Below are 19,581 nucleotides of genomic sequence, written 5' to 3' on the forward strand. Positions count from 1 at the left end.
TTGTGGCCCCTGTTACCAGGGATGAAATAGTTCGTGCCCTCTCTACAATTGGGTCTGATAAGGCCCCAGACCCTGATGGGTTTTCCTCACACTTCTTCAAGAAGTGCTGGTCTATAGTTGGTGATGACTTTTGTAGAGCAGTCTCCAACTTCTTCAAATCAGGTAAGCTCCTTGGTGAAGTCAATGCTACCCTTCTCACTTTAGTTCCTAAGGTTGATAATGTTAACTTCATGGGTGACTTTAGACCCATTGCCTGCTGCAATGTGATTTACAAAACCATCACCAAAATCTTGACTCTTAGGCTCAAGAAGGTTGTTAAGGGATTGGTGGGTGAAACCCAATCAGCTTTTATTTCTGGCAGGTCCATCCAAGATAATATAATGTTGGCTCATGAGGTGGTCAGAACTTATGGTAGACAAGGGGGTCCAGCTAGATGCACTGTCAAGATTGATTTAAGGAAAGCTTATGATACTGTTAGGTGGTCTTCTTTGCTTAAAATCTTAAACAAGTTTCATCTTCCTTCCTTATTCATCAAGTGGATTGAAGCTTGTGTAACCACTCCCAAGTTTTCTGTGGTGGTCAATGGGGGAATCAATGGTTACTTTGAGGGTAAGAGAGGGCTTAGGCAGGGATGCCCCCTCTCTCCCTAACTTTTTGTGATGGTCATGGAGATGTTTGCTTGCCTTATTCACAAAGAGGAGCAAGCAGGTACCTTTCATTTGCACCCTAAATGCTCCCAGCCTGTTGTTACTCACCTGTGTTTTGCAGATGATCTCATGGTGTTCATGAGAGGAGATAATGCTGCTTTAGCTCTGAGAAGAGTGCTTGATGCTTTCGCCTTGGGTTCTGGTCTGAATGCTAACTGTGAGAAAAGTTCCATTTTTTTTCTGGTCTTGATGATGTAGCCAAAGGGGGCATTAAATATATTCTAGGGTTCTCTGAGGGGGCTCTTCCTATCAGGTACCTTGGATTGCCTTTGATATCTTCCAGGTTGTCCTATAAGGATTGTCTTCCTTTAATTCAGAGGATCCAAAAGAGAGTGCAATCTTGGAAGGCTAGGTACTTATCATATGCTGGCAGGTTGCTCCTAGTGAATGTGGTCTTGAATAGCATGTTTATCTTTTGGATATCTATTTTTGTGCTTCCTAAGAAGGTGTATAGAGATATAAATAGCATTATGAACAGATTCTTATGGTCAGGAATTGAGTTGCAACACCACAAAGCCAAAGTTAATTGGAATCTGGTTTGTTTACCAAAATCTGAAGGGGGTTTGGGTGTTAGATGTCTTGAGACTCTAAACCAAGCCTTTATTATGAGACATGTGTGGGAGCTTGCTACCAACAAGGACACTCTGTGGGTCAGGTGGGTTCAACAGAATTTGATTAGGTCTCAGAATTTTTGGCTCATGGACATCCCTAAGGATTGCTCATGGTGCTGGAGGAAGGTGCTTGGGTGCAGAGCTCCAGCCCAAAAGCTTTTCTTCAGCATCTTGGGAGATGGTGAAGACATGCTTTGGACTGATCAGTGGCATCCTAATGGGGTTCTCCAAGATTTATACAATGACAGATACAGGCATAACTCCTTCCTTAAGCCTGAAGCTAAAGTTTCTGTCTTCATACAGAATGAGCAATGGGTAGTACCACCTTAATTACATCATGAGCTAACTGAGCTCTTTAATAAGCTTCCTGAGGTTCCTTTTGACTTGAACAACAATGACAGAAAGGTCTGGATGCCTAGTGTTAGAGGGGATTATTCTCTAAAAGACACTTATGAAGTCATTATGCCTAGGGGACAGGAAGTGAGTTGGAAGGGCATCCTTTGGTTTCCCAACTGTATTCCTCGACATTGCTTCATCAGCTGGCTAGCCATCCACAATGGCCTTAACACCAAGGATAAGCTCAGGCATTGGGGGTTAAATGTCTCTGATTGCTGTGTTCTATGTGAGACTGGCAGAAAATCTATTTCTCATCTCTTTTTTGGTTGTGCTTACTCTCAGGAGGTGTGGAATGCTCTACTCAGCAAGCTTGGGTTTGGTAGGACTTACTTCTCCTCTGTTGCTGATGCCATTGAGTGGTGCTGTGCTCATTTCAAAGGTGACTCTCTTTTGGCTAAGTTGGGGCGTCTGGTTATGAATGGATATTTCTACCACATTTGGCAGGAAAGGAACCACAGAATATATAGGCAGCAAACTAACTCAGTTGGGGGTGTTCTTAAGATCATCATTGATGAAATCAAAATCAAAGTTGCTGCCTGGACTGGTAGAACTGCGAATACCATTCAGAATTGGACTACTGCAGAAAGATGGAATCTCCATATCACTCTAGTCAGGCCTAAGGTGAGGGGCTTCAAATGGGTTCCTCCCCCAGCAGGAGTTTTGATGATAACTCTGATGGTTCTCTTACTAGCACCTCTGCTGGGTATGGGGCTATAGTTCGTAATGAAAAAGGACAGGTCCAAGTCATGGGTGCAGGTTCAGCTAGATGTGACTCTTATTGTCACCCATGAACTCCAAGGTGTTGAGCTAGGGCTTAAGCTAGCTCTGCTCCTTGGATGCCAGCAGGTGGTGATTGCAACAGACTCCATGGCCACTTACCATATCCTTTCTAACACTATCAAGTTGCCTCCTTGGAGTGCTTGGAGCATCTGGACTAATATTAGAAGGCTTTGGGCTAAGTTTCAGATGTGTCGTATTGAGCACGTGATGCGTGAAGTCAACCAAGCAGCTGACTTCCTAGCCAAGCTCCAGCCGAGTTGTGAAGTAGTGCTTGGACCAAAGGAGGTGCCCCCTGATTTGAGCCGTATCCTCCATGATGATGCAAGAGGCAGAATTAGGTTAAGGAAGTGTTGGGCTTGATTTTTTGTTTATGTTGTTTTCTTTTGTAGCTCTTTGCTTTGTTGCTTGTTAGGGTCGGGCCCTTTTTTCCCGCTCACTATTGCAAAAAATAAAAATAAAATAACATAAGAGCAAATTTGAACTAAATACTCGGATCCTTTTAAAACAGATGAAGTCAGAATAGTGTTTCAAAATCTCCAACAAGTGAGAAGGCTAACCAGAATAGACTCGCCAACCTACACATAGCTGACAATAGGTATTTCCAAGAGTTCCTCTTTCCCGCTCCAACTGACGGACTGACTATGAACAGCTACAACCACCTTAAAGTACATTCCTGAAAATAAGACAAAAAATTATGTACATTCAACACTTTTTTTAGTACAAATGCAGAAACACCCAAGGAACATCAAATAGGAAACACCATCCAAACATGCCAAGTCATTTTTAGCGTAACCCTAGAGTACCAAGAATCAAAGAGTGCTAGAAATGGAAAGCAGATATCTACGTGTCCTGGAAATAGTTTAATGTAATTGAAAGGGAACTGTTTCCATAGATATCATGCCAATGAAAACAAGGAGCTTCTAAAAGTTGGTGTGGAAGACCCACTTCAAGAAGAAACTGGTGCACTCTCCCATACACCTAATTCCCTGGTAAAACAGAAAGATAGTCTTCACACAGTAGGCTCCAACAATGCTAAGGCAAAAGCTAACAAGATTCGGGTTTCAAAGTGTTACTCTTTTTGGCAGGAAAACACATCCATGTGGCAATGGGCACAAATCGTTAAAAGTACAATTGAAGAAATTTTAAACGAATAGGACAAAGAGTAAATTAATGTTTAAATACATCATGCTGCAATAAATAGTTAAAGAATTCATGAAGAGTACTGAAAACTTCTTAGATACAGTCAAAAATTAAAAAAGCAAGTAAAGAAAGACCTATATGGATACAACCTATAAAAGTCCATTGACTCACTCCTCTTACTTAACAATAAAGTAAATATACCTATAACAACTGAAAAACAGAAGATTTAAAGCCACCATCCATTTTTCATTCTAAACAGTCGCCCTCGAGCGAAGAAACGACAAAAGACTGGAGGGAAAACGTAAAAACTAGATAACCCCTTTGGGCAAAAGAAACAAGCCCAATTTTCTACGCAAAAACACCTACTTTCTTGAAGAACATCACAAGACTTTTTACTGTGCATACTACATTAGTAACAAAGAACTAAAAAATATTTCCATACACTGGATACAGACTCCCTTCACGTGACGGTTTCCCGTATTGGATGCAACAGCTACCCAATGAAATCTACGCAGACTGAAATCTTGTCGCCAGGAAGCGCCACCAACTGAAGAGAACAACATTAAATTCAAAAGAATTATACAATATTAACTCTTAGCCAAAATGTCGTATCAGTAAATGATGACTGCTATAAAAAAGAAATAATGGTAAATCGTGAAAGGACACAAAAAGAACACAACCTTCCCACCACAACGAACAATTAATCATGTTATACAACACTTTTTTAAAGATATCAAACCGAAACGAAACGTTCTTGTCATCAAGATGATGTCCTACGATTAGGTCAAAATAGCTAAACCATTAGCACGGCCAAATCCAAAGAGGATACCTGAGTTTCTACGAAGGAAATTTAAAGACAAAAATAGATACCAGATCAGGTTTAAGTATCTATACCAACTAATCTCATCACAGAGTCATCTAATACTTTATCAATACCTTTACTGGCTTAAACCACGGTAGAGCGAAGTATTTAAGATGATCATGATGTCGGATTGGCATCAGAATCGTCTCTGAATCTATTATAAGTAATTATCAATGAATCAGTATCCCCCTTCAATCTCAAATATATACTCAAGCTCGATGTGTAGTCGAATCTGAATAAGCAACCAACTGATCAAGTATTAAAATCAAACCCATATTATTTCTTCCTAATCAAAGAAACAATTCGAAGAAGCAGGCTTCTAGGTAGACCCCTATTGCTTTTAGGAGAGAGGAGCCGAGTGGTGCGAAATTTTAGGGTTGTTTTGTCTTGGCTTTTCCGACAAGTTTGGCGGTGATTTTCTCCTATTTTTGTGGATAAGTGGCGGCGCTAGCTATCTGATTTCGATTATTTTTGTTTTTCCGACAGCTCCCCAGTTGTGAGCTTATTCTCTTCGGAGATTATACTTGTAGTGAAGGGGGTGAAGGTCTCTTCCTCCTCTGATGGTGAAGGTTTATCATCTTCTGAGCAGGGTGGTTTAGCTTCGAAACATCAAAGTGATGGAAACGAGCCGGTGGTAGGTGATAAGTCTAATTTGGCTAGGTTTAGAGGTGATGCTCGAGTGCTACCTGGGGTGAAATCAGGAGCTTCCTTGGATGATTGGAAATCCTCTGCAACTCAGGGTTTTTCAGATGCAACAGCTAGAGGAGTTGCTGAAGAGTTCCCTTATTTATCAAAGGGAAACTCCACCAATCCTAGTGGTCGAGGTGTAACAAATTGGGCCAATCTATTCTCGAATAAGTTTGGATCAGGTAAGAAACCTCTGTCTTTTACTCCTCCTGTTGATTTGAATGGCAAGCTTGTTGCTCGGGTGATGAGTTCTGAGAGAGCCCATCAGGAGCATTTGAGAGATTGTCAAAATTGGTTAGTAGGTAGCTTTGTGGGTGGTAGGGTGTCTTATGGTTATGCTACTACTACTCTGTTAAAAATTTGGAAACCTAAAGGTCATGTTCAGTTTACTTTATATGGTGATTCCATTTTTATTATTAGAGCTGATCTTGAAGAGGATAGAGAGCTTATTTTGAGCCATGAACCTGTGTATGTTGCGAGTAGGCTGTTTATCACTAGAAAATGGCAACCTGGTATTGAAAAGGAAGTTAATCAGTTAACTTATTTGCCTCTCTGGATTATATTGAAAGATATCCCTACTTCTTTATGGTATGAAGAGGGGATAGCTCTTGTTGCTAGCTTTGTAGGCAGACCTCTGTTTGTGGATGGTCCAACAACCTCAAAGGCTAGGATGTCCTATGCTAGAATATGTGTGGAGGTTGAGGTGGGGAAGGATCTTCCAGGTATCACTCATGTTCTTATGGATAATGATGAAGAGGTTTCAGTTAGAGTGGAGTATGCTTGGAAGCCTATTTTCTGTTCAGTTTGTAAGGTGCTAGGCCATTCTAAAGCTATGCCTAAGCCTAAGCAGGTTTGGGTTCCCAAAAATCCTCAGGATAGTAAAGTTGCTCCATCTGTAGTTGTTCCTTCTGTCCCTGATGAAGGAGTTGAAGGAGATGTCCTTCGACCAAGGTGACAATGCGAACAATTTGTCGGATAGGACAATTGATGTGGAAGATCATCAAGTCCGATTGATTTAGGGATCGTAGAGTTGTAGCTAGAGACCAACTACGATCGTCGAATTACGAAGTAATTCGCGGCTAACTTCGATCGGATCCTACAACGGGTTACACATAAGAGTGTCAAATTGATCTAGGATATGACTAGTGGGAGTGAGATATAATCATGGGAGTGTCCCATAAACATATCTCATAGGCCTAAAAAGGAATTAGGCAAAGATAGTACAAAAAGGCCAAAAACAGGGTTTTTGGGCCTTAGCCGATTCGGGCACTTCTAGGGATCGGATTGGGCTGATTTTTGGAGGGAAGTTTCCTTATGTTATGAACATTAAATATGCCAATTTTGGCTGGGTTTGGACGTCATCCCCTTAGGGAATTGAGAAAATACCAATAGTTGCTATTTTCGACTATTTCCTTAAATCTTATTCTAAAGGGTGTTTTAGGAAACCTAAAAGGAGATGGATTCTTATTAGGGTTCTATATAAACACTCTTAGGTAAGAGAATAAGGTGTGGAATTTCTCTCTAAGCTTTCTTACTCTACCACATCAAGTAGAGAGGAGAAAGTGAGCTAATTCCCATTAACTATCTATCTAGTCAAAGAAGAAGGTGTTCTTCTTTCTAACCACCATTGGTGTGCTAGCTATACAACAAGGTGGGATATAAAGTTGATTACTCGTGTCCCAAGTAGAGGAGCTACGTTTGAAGCTCTTGGTCTTCTTTAATCAATTCAACTAGTTCGAGGGAAAAGCGATTAAGGTAATCTACTATCTTCATTAGTTTAATTACTAGTTTTGCATGATGATCTTGGGGATACTAGTGTTAGACATTAGATGTCGTTATCCGCTATAAACACTAGTATAAGGGTATAAATCCCTTCAGTGGCGTCAGAGCCTCTTGCAATTAACTAGTTTTTGCTAAGAATCGAACTAGTTCACATTGGATATGATTGATAGTTTAATAAATTGAGTTTATAAAAGTATTTTAAAATTTTTGTAAAAATTATTTAAACACACAATTTGATATTATTGAATGGGATTCAATGAATTTCAAATTGAGAATCAAATTGTTAAAAGTGTTTTAAACGACTCAATTTGATTGAATTTCAAACTAATCCATGCTTGATTAAGTTGATAGTTATGTTTAAAAATAAAATTTGATTAATTTTGAATTGGATTCAAAGAGTTTTCAAATTGATTTCAAAATTGTTCTTTGAAAAAGTTTCAAAAACCTAGATTTTGATCCAAAATTGGTTTCATTAAGAGTTGTTTTTTAAGTTTTGGAAACTCTTGAAAAACAAAAATTTGAAATTTTAGAAGTGTTCTAAAAGGAGTTATTTTGAGTTTAGGAAACTCCCAAAACAAATTTGGAAAATTTTAAAAGTTTCTAAAAGTTTTGAAAAATTTTAGAAGTGTTCTAAAAGGAATTTCAAAATTTTAGAAAAGCTTTAAAATTGGAAAATAGCAACTTAGAGTTGCATAAGAAAAAAAAAAGATTTGGAAACTAGGGTTTTTTGGAGAAACCCTAGTGTCCGGCCAGGAAGCTTCCTGGCCGGTCAGAAGCTCCTAGATGCGTCCTCTGGACGCGTCCAGAGCAGCTGCTGAGACGCGTCTAGGACGCGACCAGCAGCTGCGACAGAAGCTTCTGGACGCGTCTTGGAGCGTCTAGAGCAGCTGTTGGGACGCGACCAGCAGCTGCGAGGGAGCTTCCTGGACGCGTCTTGGAGGCGCGTCTGGGAGGTTCTAGGTGTTAGTCCGAGACACCTAGTGCTGGTCCGGTCCAGCACCAGACACGTCTAGGACGCGTCCGGTGCATGGAGAGCGTCCTGGCTCCGGGCCAGGAAGAGACCAGGCCTTGATAGGCCTCGGCCAGGACATGCCGCCCCTATGGGCCGTGCTGTGTCCGGACCTTGTCCAAGTCCTTTTGTGGGCTTGGGCCGGGACTTGTCTAGGACTTGTCCCGGGCTTTTTCGAGGCTTTTCGGACCACAAAAAGGGACCATCATTCGCGTGGGAGTTTTTGCCAAAATTTCTTCCGATTCCAACCAAATAATTCCAAAATCAATCCGGGCCATCCAGAAGGCCAAAACGGATTTCTCTTTAAATTGATTTATGAAATCATTAAGAATCGAACCAATATTTTTCCCGAAATTGACCCGGGCTTTCAGAACCCGAAACGGAGTTTTTCTTAAAGATGATTTTAGAAATCATAAAAGATAAAACCGGAACGCACCATTAGTTGAATTCTTCGAATTTAGACTTAAGGTCCGTAATGTGACATGTGATGTCAACAAAAGTATCTCCCAAGATAATCATGTATATATAATTCTTAGCCTTGATATATTATATGATTGCATGTGATGTGAATGCGGGAAACTAGTATGGCCATAGATTTATATCTTATTCTTGTTTTAAGCACGGATGGGTGCATGCTTTGTAATTAATTTTAATTTCAAGTTTATACGATCTGCGAATCGTGAGTCTTGTAATTAGAGTTTAGGGTCTATGAGTCCATTGAAGAAGCTCGAGGATGGGATCCAAAGGCGAGTGGGAGAAATCAATGGAGGTTCAAAGATGGCGGTCTTAGACGAACCTAAAGGGGAAACAAGACAAAGACCAAAGGAGATTAGATCTTCTAGGTTAGGGGCCATACTAGGATCCATGTCTGCTTGATTTACTTTCTCGCGCGCATTTACTTACTTATTTACGCTTTATGTCGTGGATATTAGTTAGGCTAAATAGTTCGCTATAACAAACGCCAGACTAGCGTAAAAGCCCACAAAAGTAATCTTGAGTAATCGCCTATCCAGATTAAGACACTCGTTGCGCCCTTGTTCGAGGAAGGTGGGTCGGCCAAAGCAGAGTACCTCCTCTACCTTGGGACAATGCGGGTAGGTCTATAGAAGAGGCCTACACGTCTAAATGGTTCTACTCAACGAGATCAGCAAGAGAGTCTTGGATACTCGAGGCAAAAGGATAGATTAGTCATTCATCAATGACTATCTATCAACCAAGAGTCATAAGGGTATGATCAGTGAAGTAGTTCACTCACCTAGGACGACGGAAGTGGAGGGCAGGGCCAAAGTCCGCTTCACTCCGAAGAAGTGGGATCTTGGAATCACTTATTCAATCGGGGACGATTTTATTGAATAATGTGGGAAAACTAAGTTTTTCAAAAACGATAACGAGTTTTAAAACTTTGTCATTTCTTTATGTAGTTTTAAGATGACACAAACGATTTCAACATTGAATCACACCTAAGGGAGGTGCTGATCCACTTCCTAGAATAGAAGAATGAATCCAAGAATAGTTCTCAGATTCAAAAGGAAGGTCACTAGAATACCCAATCCCAATGTTGACTCATACAAGAGAAGGTCAAAAGCCATTTGCAAGCAATCGTATAACATTCTCTTTGGAAGAGTAATGAATGCTAGCATAACCATTAAGACAAACTAAAGAAGAAATTCCTACAGAAGTCATAAATGGAGAGGTACGAGACCTCCAAGGCAATCTGAAAGTCATCCAAGGGAAGACAACAGAATACATCTATCAACCAATTCAATATCGATTGAACAAAGATTGATAAAGACCTTAGATGAGTCACTTAGGTTGTTACAAACAAACTGAGCAGAACATAAGGGAATATCCAGTCTAAGAAAGGTTCTTGAGATTTGGTACAAAAAATCTAAGAAAGAGATCTTGAGATTCAAAAGGGCAAAAGGATCAGTCAAGTGAGACAAACATTTGATCAAAGAAAAGCAGTTGCCGAGTACATGATCAAGAGTATTCCTCATTACTGTGAATGTTTCTAAAACAATGGCTAGACCATTTAAAAGGAAACTACCTTTAGCACCTGGAGGACAAAAGGAATGAAATTATGAATTCCGGTTCCATATCCTTGCTAACAAAGTTAAAAACAAGTATCGTAAAATTCCTTCATCAGGTATTTAAGACCAGATGAGCGGCTCAGTGGGAGCTTAAGGGAATTACATACTTGACTAAAAGAAGTAAAGATCCAAGAGGGAGCAGAAGCAGTAATGCTAGGGATGCTGAAAGGGATCAAAGTCTTCTTTTAGACACTGATCTAGCTTAGAACATAATAGTGATTATTTTGTTCTTCTAGAAACATATGATGTTTTAAACCATTGGTAAAATTAACTGAAGGTTAACATTGATAATGGCTAAAATCAAGAGATTCAAACTCATTAAACTTCAGCATTGTCAATTAGGTCTTAAGGACTGAATTGACAAAGTCACCCTTTTCAAAAGGCATAGAGACTGGTAATCTATTAGGACTCATACAGTGTTATGCAGACCTATAAGTTTACTTGAAGAAGCTAACGAGAGAAACTTCAAATACGTACTCTGACAACTTCATGAATTATGAAAACGTACAAATCATAAAGTATAAGTCGGAATGTTTGAAAGGTTCAAACAAAGTACAACCGAAGTAAAAGAATTATTTTGACAAGAGAGTTTAAGTCATCCGATTAGATTGGAGTGATAAAAACTTGAGTCAAATACTAAATAACCATCAAAGGAGTTGAGAAAACGTTTCCCAACTCGCTCCATGGAACACATCTGAGGGATGGTGGATTCAGTGGGAGTAATCGAACATTGCTATGCATAATTCGATCAAAGATGGGTTTAAGCCAGTCTTCCGAATATTTTGGGACATATTCTATAAACGATTGTTTTCACACTTACCAAAGTCCGTCTAACAGCTAAGCTTGTAAAAGCATTACAAAATTAGCTAAAGTCTGACGCAATTTCTTTAGAAGAAATTTGGGCTTTTTCCACAAGCAATCAAGAGAACAAAGTGTTTGTTGCTCATGATAGTATTCTTCTAATAATTAGCACACCTAGTAGTCTGGGAGAAAAGCACTAATTATTACAAGAATAAGTGGGAGAAAAGTACAAGTCGATTTAATTCGATCATGAGAAAAATCATGAAGAGTCATGAAGAACAATCATGAAAACTTGTACAAGACGATTAAATTCGACCAAGAGCAACAAACTGCGGCTCCTCGGAAAAGGAAAGGTTAAAGATATGATCTTGTAAACCCACCGCACAAAAACGAATGTCATTCGGAGGAGAACTCTCAAAGCGAGTGAAAGTGTCTCTAAAGGAATATCTCAAAGTAGTTGAGAAAATTCCAAATTGTTGTTCAAAAGCCCTAGAAAGGTCAAAATAAAATCTTAAAGACTCAGAAAATAAAGGTTATTTCTGAAGAGATAAAAGACCTGCGCAGAAACGGAAACTGACTCTAGATTTTGGCTAGAAGCCAAAATTATTGTGGAATCCATATCTCGTCAAGACATGAAGCTTTATAATTTAAGTCAACAGAAGACCTAAATTGGTTTTCCAAAATAGAAAACTGAGAAGGATGGAAACATTCATGTTTCTCGAAACTAGACAAGAAGAATAAGATTCTTCCAATCAAGTTATGTCCATAAGCATGCTTCAGAAATCTATCGACGGATTAAAAGCACGCAAGAGTTAGAATCTTCAAAAAGGCAATCAAAGAAGTTTGATTCCTGAGGAATGAAGAAAATCTTGAATCACGAGTTTCAAGAAGGTAAGTGGGAGAAACAAACCTTCCGGGACCGTATGCTGAGTACATACAAAAGATTGAGTACGACATAAGATGTTATGTAACACTGAACACACTGACTCAATAAAAGGACCACACACAAGGATGAAATGCCATTTTGGGCATCTGAAGATCTATAAGCATAGATCAAAAGGATGATAGGATTGGAGAGACTCAGTACGCTCTTCTATTTCTCTCAGCCCACACATGATAACAAAAGCTATTAAAAGTCAATTTCCCCAAGAGAGCATAATTATCCTTGCCAGCAAACAAGGAAACACACCAGGCCACTATATCCTCCCAATTTTTATGATTGCCATAGTGGAGATTCATCAAGCCCATCAATCTCCTCCATATAGAACAGGAAAACTCACAACCAAACAGGAGGTGAGTATCATCCTCATCAAACTCACAACAAAGAACACAAGTGCAGCTAATATCCATTCCCCAACTAAGCAGCTTCTTCTTTGTTTTCAGAGCTCTATACATAGCAACCCAAGAAATGAAACTGTGTCTAGGAATATTATGGCTGAACCATACAAGACAATGCCAAAAAACAGGAGTTGATACATCTCTCAAGGCAAGATAAGTACCTTTAATAGAGAAATCTCCTGAAGTACTAGCAGTCCAGACAAGAGCATCTTCACCTCCACCAATAGGAACCTCTGCCAACCTAAAAGAGATAACATCAAGAGGACCAACAATCATAACAAGAACATCCCATTTGCCATTGTTGATACAACAACTAACTTTAGCATTATTATGAAGTCTGCTATCAAATCTGAAAAAATCAGTTTGATACTCAATGAGCACTCCCAATGGATGCCAATTATCCTTCCAAAAACTAATGTGCTGACCATTACCCACAAGGTGCCTAGCAAACTTCAATCCAAGCTGCCTATACTGGAGAATCTTTCTCCAGACCCAAGAAGAATCATCTGTATATTGATAGTCCAAAAACATCTACCTCTAATGAGATGCTTTTGAATCCAAACAACCCACAAAGAGTCATTGCCCTTCACAATATGCCAAAGATGTTTCAAACAAGCAGAAACATTCAATTTTCTCAAGTTTCTTAATTGAAGACCCCCCTCAGAAAAAGGAGAGCACACCACAGTCCAATTAACAGCATTGCTACCAATTCTCATGTCTGAACCAGTTCATAAGAACCTCATGATAATCCTGTTTATCTCAATAATAGCTTTCACGGGCAGGATAAACACAGAAAACCAAAATTGGACCATACCATATAACCCAGATGTTATCATAGTAAGTCTTCCAGCATAAGAAAGAAAGTTAAGCTTCCAAGACTTCACTCTAGTAAGCAGCTTATCAATCAAGGGCAAGCAGTCAGAGTACTTAAGCCTAGTAAAAATGAGGGGGACCCCAAGATACCTGACTGGAAGAGGGCTACAATCATAACCCAAAGCAACTTTAATCAAAGAGAGCGTAATGGAATCCACACCAGCAGCAAAGATAGAACTTTTGTGCTGATTCACTCTTAGACCAGTGCAAAGATGAAACTGCTCCAAAACCTGACTAAGTCCCACAGCAGAATGCACATCACCCTTGATGAAAACAAGGAGGTCATCTGCAAAACACAAATGAGTAATAAGAGGATTAGAACAATTAGGATGTAAATGAATTCCACCCTCCTTCACTTTCTTCAAGAGCAGCACATTAAGGACCTCCATAAGAATGACAAAAAGGAAGGGAGACATAGGGCATCCCTGTCTGATGCCTCTCTTCCCCTCAAAATATCCATAAGAACTACCATTCACCAAGATAGAATACTTAGGAGAAGTCACACAAGCAAAGACCCAATCCAGGAAAAGAGAAGGAAAACCAAAAATCTCCATAGCTTTCCTAAGAGCCTCCCATTCCACAGTGTCATAAGCTTTTTGTAAGTCAATTTTTATAGCACATCTGGGGGGACCCTTCCCCTTATGATAATTCCTGGTTAACTCATGAGCTTAGAGGATATTATCTTTAATAACCCTCCCAGGTATGAAAGCTGACTGACAAGAATTCACCAAACCACCAATGATCCCCCTCATTCTCAAAGTCAGAATCTTAGTGATACACTTATAGATCACATTACAGCAGGCAATGGGTTTAAACTCAGTAATCTTAGAAGCAGCTGGAATCTTGGGAACCAAAGTAGAATTCATCTCCCCAAGCAATTTCCCAGAAGAGAAGAACCTACTCACTACACTCACAACATCATCACCCACAATCTCCTAACAGGCTTTGAAAAAATAAAAAGAAAACCCATCAGGCCCTGGAGCCTTATCAGAACTAATAGTGGAGAGTGCATAGACTATCTCCTCCCTAGAGACCTTCTTGATGAGATCAGAAGCCTGAGCAGGAGAGATCATAGTATCAAACTGAATCTCACCAAGAGCATTAACACCCTCAAGAGAATAACTGGAAGTACCAAACATCTCCTCATAGTAGCTGACACACTCCTTAGCAACCTCCTTAGTCTCAAGGAGTTTCCTACCCTCTCTATCAATAAGAAAAGTAATATTGTTCCTACTTCTTCTTTCTTTAAGAGAATTATGAAAAAAATTTAGTGTTACTGTCCCCCAGATCAACATATTGAACTCTGGATTTCTGTCTAATCATAGACTCTTCCATTCTAGCTTTAAAACTAAAGTCAGCCACAACCTCTTTTTCTCTTTTCCTTACTTCAGCACAGAGAGGTCTAATCCTCAGCTCTGTCTGAACAGCATCAAGAGTAGACCTAGCAACCTGAACCTGAGAAGAAAAGGAAGAGAACTTATCCTTCTTCCATATACAGACTTCACTTTTTTGAGCTTAGTAACTAGTCTATACCATATAAAATAGATGTTATCATAGTAAGTTTTCCAGCATAAGAAAGAAATTTAAGCTTCCAAGACTTCACTCTAATAAGCAGCTTATCAATCAAAGGCAAGCAATCAGAGTACTTAAGCCTAGTAGAAATGAGGGGAACCCCAAGATACCTGACTGGAAGAGGGCTACAATCATAACCCAAAGCAGCTTTAATAAAAAAGAGTGTAATGGAATCCACACCAGCAGCAAAGATAGAACTTTTGTGCTGATTCACTCTTAGACCAGTGCAAAGATGAAACTTCTCCAAAACCTGACTAAGTCCCACAGCAGAATGCACATCACCCATGATGAAAACAAGGAGGTCATCTGCAAAACACAAATGAGTAATAAGAGGATTAGAACAGTTAGGATGTAAATGAATTCCACCCTCCTTCACTTTCTTCAAGAGCAACACAGTAAGGACCTCCATAAGAATGACAAAAAGGAAGGGAGACATAGGGCACCCCTGTCTGATGCCTCTCTTCCCCTCAAAATATCCATAAGAACTACCATTCACCAAGATAGAATACTTAGGAGAAGTATGAGCCAAATTGTCAACTGTTTGGGGTTTGAGTGTGGTTCTTTGCCTGTTAGGTATCTTGGAGTACCTTTGGTGTCCTCTAGACTGAAATATGCTGACTGTTTGCCCTTATTGGATAGAGTCAGGAATAGAATTAAATCTTGGAAGACCAAGTTTCTTTCTTATGCTGGTAGAGTGGTGGTTATCAAGACTATTCTTCAGAGTATGGTGTTTTTTTGGTTTAGTGTGTTTGATCTACCAAAAAGGGTTGTGAAGGACCTGGATGCTATGCTGAGTAAGTTCTTGTGGAATGGCTCTGGAGTTGAAATGAAAAGGGCTGTCATTGAATGAGGTAAGCTCTGTTTCCCTATTCAGGAGGGTGGTTTGGGTATAAGGAATTTGAAATTCCTCAACATTGCTTGTTGTCTTAGGCATATGTGGGACATTTTTAGTTCTAAAAATACCTTGTGGGTGGGATGGGTGAAGTCCAATCTTATTAAAAAGAAGGAATTTTGGCTCATGGACATTCCTGCTTCATCTTCATGGGTGTGGAGGAGGTTACTACAGTATAGATCCTATGGCTTGAGGTTTGCTGTTCATATCATTGGGAATGGTAATTCTACTAGGCTGTGGAAGGATAATTGGCACCCTTTGGGAATTTTTCATGATTTTTTCTCTAACATGTTTAGATATGATAGCAAAGTTCATGCTGAGGCAAAGGTTAGATCTTGCATTGTTAATGGGCAGTGGATGGTACCTAGGCATTTGACTGAGTTTATTGAGTCTTTTGTGGAAATGCTTAGTGATATCCCTATTGATGAGGACACTGCTGACATGCTGATTTGGAAGGCTGGTGACTCAGGTGAGTTTTCTTTGAAAGAGACTTATGAAGCTCTTAGACATGTGGATAATGTGGTTCCTTGGTATGGTTTGGTTTGGTTTTCCCATAACATTCCTAGGCATAGCTTTATTGCTTGGCTGGCTCTCAAAGGTGGTCTTAAGACCAAGTGTAAGCTGCTGTTTTGGGGGATTGAGGTAGACCCTTCATGTCTTTTGTGTGGCCAGGGCAGTGAGGATGAAGCTTATTTATTCTTTCATTGCAGTTATTCTAAATTCATTTGGAGGAGATTATTGAATTTACTTGGGCTTAGCAGAGTTGGCAGGGGTGATTGGGAGGCTGAAGTGGCCTGGTGTATCAAAATGTTTAAAGGGAAGGATGGGCTATCCTTGCTTGGGAAGCTTGCTTTTGCTCCTTTGTTTACCACATTTGGTGGGAGAGAAACAAAAGATTTCATAGCAATAGTTCTGTGAGCAAGGAAACTGTGTTTCAGCAGATTATCATGGAGGTCAGGGTGAAGATGGTTGTAGCCAAGTGCAAATTGATTGACAGTCCTAGGAACAGAGAGCTAGCTGCAGCATGGAGTATTGATTTGGTTTTTACTAAACCTAGAGTTGAGGAGTGTAAGTGGCATGGTCCTAATTTGGGGTCTGTGGTCATAAATACTGATGGAGCTTTCTCTTCAAATGGTGCTGGGTATGGTTGTATTGTAAGAAATGCTGCTGGAGTGGTCATTGGTGCTGCTCATGGCAAGGTTGTGCCTAGGTCCATGTTTCATGAGCTACAGGCTATTGAATTGCGGTTGAGGTTGGCCAAAAATCTCTCTTTACCCAAAGTTCTGCTTGCTACAGACTCCAAATCTGCCTGTTCTTTGCTGGTTTCTGAGGCTGCTAAACCTCCTTGGAGGCTTATTACTTTGTATAAGAAGATTAAAGCTCTTATGGGGAATTTTGAGAGCTGCTCAATTCAGCATGTGTTTCGAGAGGTGAACTGTGTTGCTGATTGGCTTCATGTGCCTTGTAATGGTGAAGTGTTTCTTAGTCCTTATGAGCTGCACATGGAGCTGAGGTATATCATTGAGGAAGATAGGCTGGGAGTTATAAGAGTCAGGAAGAAATGATGTGTATGATCTTTTTAGTTGTTTTTTGTTGTTGGGCCTGTTGGACCCTTTTTGTTTTTCTTTCTTGCTGGAGTGATGTATTCCCCCTAGTGGGATTGGTTGATTTGTTCTTGTAGTTCTTTTTTGTGGGTCAGGCTCCCTTCGCCTGCTGATTAATGCAAAAAAAAAATACTTAGGAGAAGTCACACAAGCAAAGACCCAATCTAGGAAAAGAGAAGGAAAACCAAAAATCTCCATAGCTTTCCTAAGAGCCTCCCATTCCACAGTGTCATAAGCTTTTTGTAAATCAATTTTTTATAGCACATCTGGGGGGACCTTCCCCTTATGATAATTCCTGGTTAACTCATGAGCTAAGAGGATATTATCTTGAATAACCCTCCCAGGAATGAAAGCTGACTGACAAGAATTCACCAAACCACCAATGATCCCCCTCATTCTCAAAGTCAGAATCTTAGTGATACACTTATAGATCACATTACAGCAGGCAATGGGTCTAAACTCAGTAATCTTAGAAGCAGTTGGAATCTTGGGAACCAAAGTAGAATTCATCTCCCTAAGCAATTTCCCAGAAGAGAAGAACCTACTCACTGCACTCACAACATCATCACCCACAATCTCCCAACAGGCTTTGAAAAATAAGAAGAAAACCCATCAGGACCAGGAGCCTTATCAGGACTAATAGTGGAGAGTGCATAGACTATCTCCTCCCTAGAGACCTTCTTGATGAGATCAGAAGCCTGAGCAGGAGAGATCATAGTATCAAACTGAATCTCACCAAGAGCATTAACACCCTCAAGAGCATTAACACCCTCAAGAGCATTAACACCCTCAAGAGAATAACTGGAAGTACCAAACATCTCCTCATAGTAGCTGACACACTCCTTAGCAACCTCCTTAGTCGCAAGGAGTTTCCTACCCTCTCTATCAATAAGAAAAGGGATATTGTTCCTACTTCTTTTTTCTTTAAGAGAATTATGAAAAAATTTAGTATTACTGTCCCCCAGATCAACATATTAAACTCTGGATTTCTGTCTAATCATAGACTCTTCCATTCTAGCTTTAAAACTAAAATCAGCCACAGCCTCTCTTTCTCTTTTCCTTACTTCTGCACAGAGAGGTCTAATCCTCAGCTCTGTCTGAACAACATCAAGAATAGACCTAGGAACCTGAACCTGAGAAGAAAAGGAAGAGAACTTATCCTTCTTCCATTTACCCAGGCAAGACTTTACTTTTTTGAGCTTAGTAACTAGCCTATACATAGGATTACCCATAACCTCAATGTCCCAAGCCTTCTTGACAGTAGGAAAAAACCCCTCATCTTCAATGCAGCAATTAAAGAATTTAAATGGTCTAGGACCCACACTAGCCAGCTCAAAAAGAGAAACAACACAAGGAGAATGATCTGAAATTCGCATATTGAGAAATTCAGCCTTAGCATTAGTGCAAGCCATAATCCATTCAATGTTTACAAGAGCTCTATCCATTTTTTTAGCTATAGCCCCCTCTCCAACTTGCTTATTTGTCCAAGTAAAGTGGCAGCCTGAAAAAGGACAATCAAACAACTTACTGTCATCCAGGCACTCTTTAAACTAAAAAACATTATGCTGCTTTGCCACTACACCTCCCATTTGATCCCTAGCTTCAAGAACCTGAGTTTCGACCAAACCACAAATTATTACTTCTAATCATGCCCCTTATATTCCAACATCCAACACTAAACATTAGTATCATTGTAGGTAACCCTTTTCATCTTAGGGCCTTTCCTACCCTCCAAAATCCTTGCTTCAAAAGTTTGAACACTAGCAACAACTGCCTTTTTGACATAAGGAATAATAGCACTACCACTACATTCCATCACATCTTCATTTTTGGACCAAAACTCTTGAATATTTACCAAACCCCCAACAGAATCCGCATTTATACCCAAACCAGGGGGCTCCATGCCTGCATTTCCAAACCCAGCAGAATCTATCTGAGCCCCTCCCATAGAGGCCCATTTGTCCCCATCTTTATCCTTCCTTTTAAGAGAGTTTTTCCTTTTCACTTCAGTCCAACCATCTTCCTCATCAACAGGAGTAGTCTCCTCCAATCCCACCACATCACTCTTGTCAACCCCAGAAGAGCTAGCAGCTGCAGTAGAATCAGGTGAAGGGATTTATACCCTTATACTAGTGTTTATAGCGGATAACGACATCTAATGTCTAACAGTAGTATCCCCAAGATCATCATGCAAAACTAGTAATTAAACTAATGAAGATAGTAGATTACCTTAATCGCTTTTCCCTCGAACTAGTTGAATTGATTAAAGAAGACCAAGAGCTTCAAACGTAGCTCCTCTACTTGGGACACGAGTAATCAACTTGATCTCCCACCTTTATGTATAGCTAGCACACCAATGGTGGTTGGAAAGAAGAACACCTTCTTCTTTGACTAGATAGATAGTTAATGGGAATTAGCTCACTTTCTTCTCTCTACT

The 19,581-nt window shown here is 39.9% G+C and overlaps 2 protein-coding genes across 2 annotated transcripts; both read left to right on the plus strand.

The window, feature by feature from the left end:
* Nucleotides 1–15,666: 15,666 nt before the first annotated feature.
* LOC147567786 (uncharacterized) lies at nt 15,667–16,458 on the plus strand. Its single transcript, XM_086658197.1, has one exon. It carries the CDS (start codon nt 15,667–15,669, stop codon nt 16,456–16,458), a length of 792 nt encoding a protein of 263 aa, XP_086514323.1.
* A 29-nt stretch (nt 16,459–16,487) lies between these two features.
* On the plus strand, nt 16,488–17,105 carry LOC147567787 (uncharacterized). The gene has a single exon (XM_086658205.1). It carries the CDS (start codon nt 16,488–16,490, stop codon nt 17,103–17,105), a length of 618 nt encoding a protein of 205 aa, XP_086514331.1.
* Nucleotides 17,106–19,581: the final 2,476 nt, after the last annotated feature.

The sequence above is a fragment of the Eschscholzia californica genome, unplaced genomic scaffold, assembly GCF_041429995.1.
Source record: "Eschscholzia californica isolate CP2 unplaced genomic scaffold, dmEscCali1.0.p SCAF_1, whole genome shotgun sequence".
Lineage (NCBI taxonomy): Eukaryota > Viridiplantae > Streptophyta > Magnoliopsida > Ranunculales > Papaveraceae > Eschscholzia > Eschscholzia californica.

Bases quoted from the DNA above. Each gene is read 5' to 3' on its own strand.
- LOC147567786 (XM_086658197.1), top strand. From the start codon at position 15,667: ATGGACATTCCTGCTTCATCTTCATGGGTGTGGAGGAGGTTACTACAG.
- LOC147567787 (XM_086658205.1), top strand. From the start codon at position 16,488: ATGGAGGTCAGGGTGAAGATGGTTGTAGCCAAGTGCAAATTGATTGAC.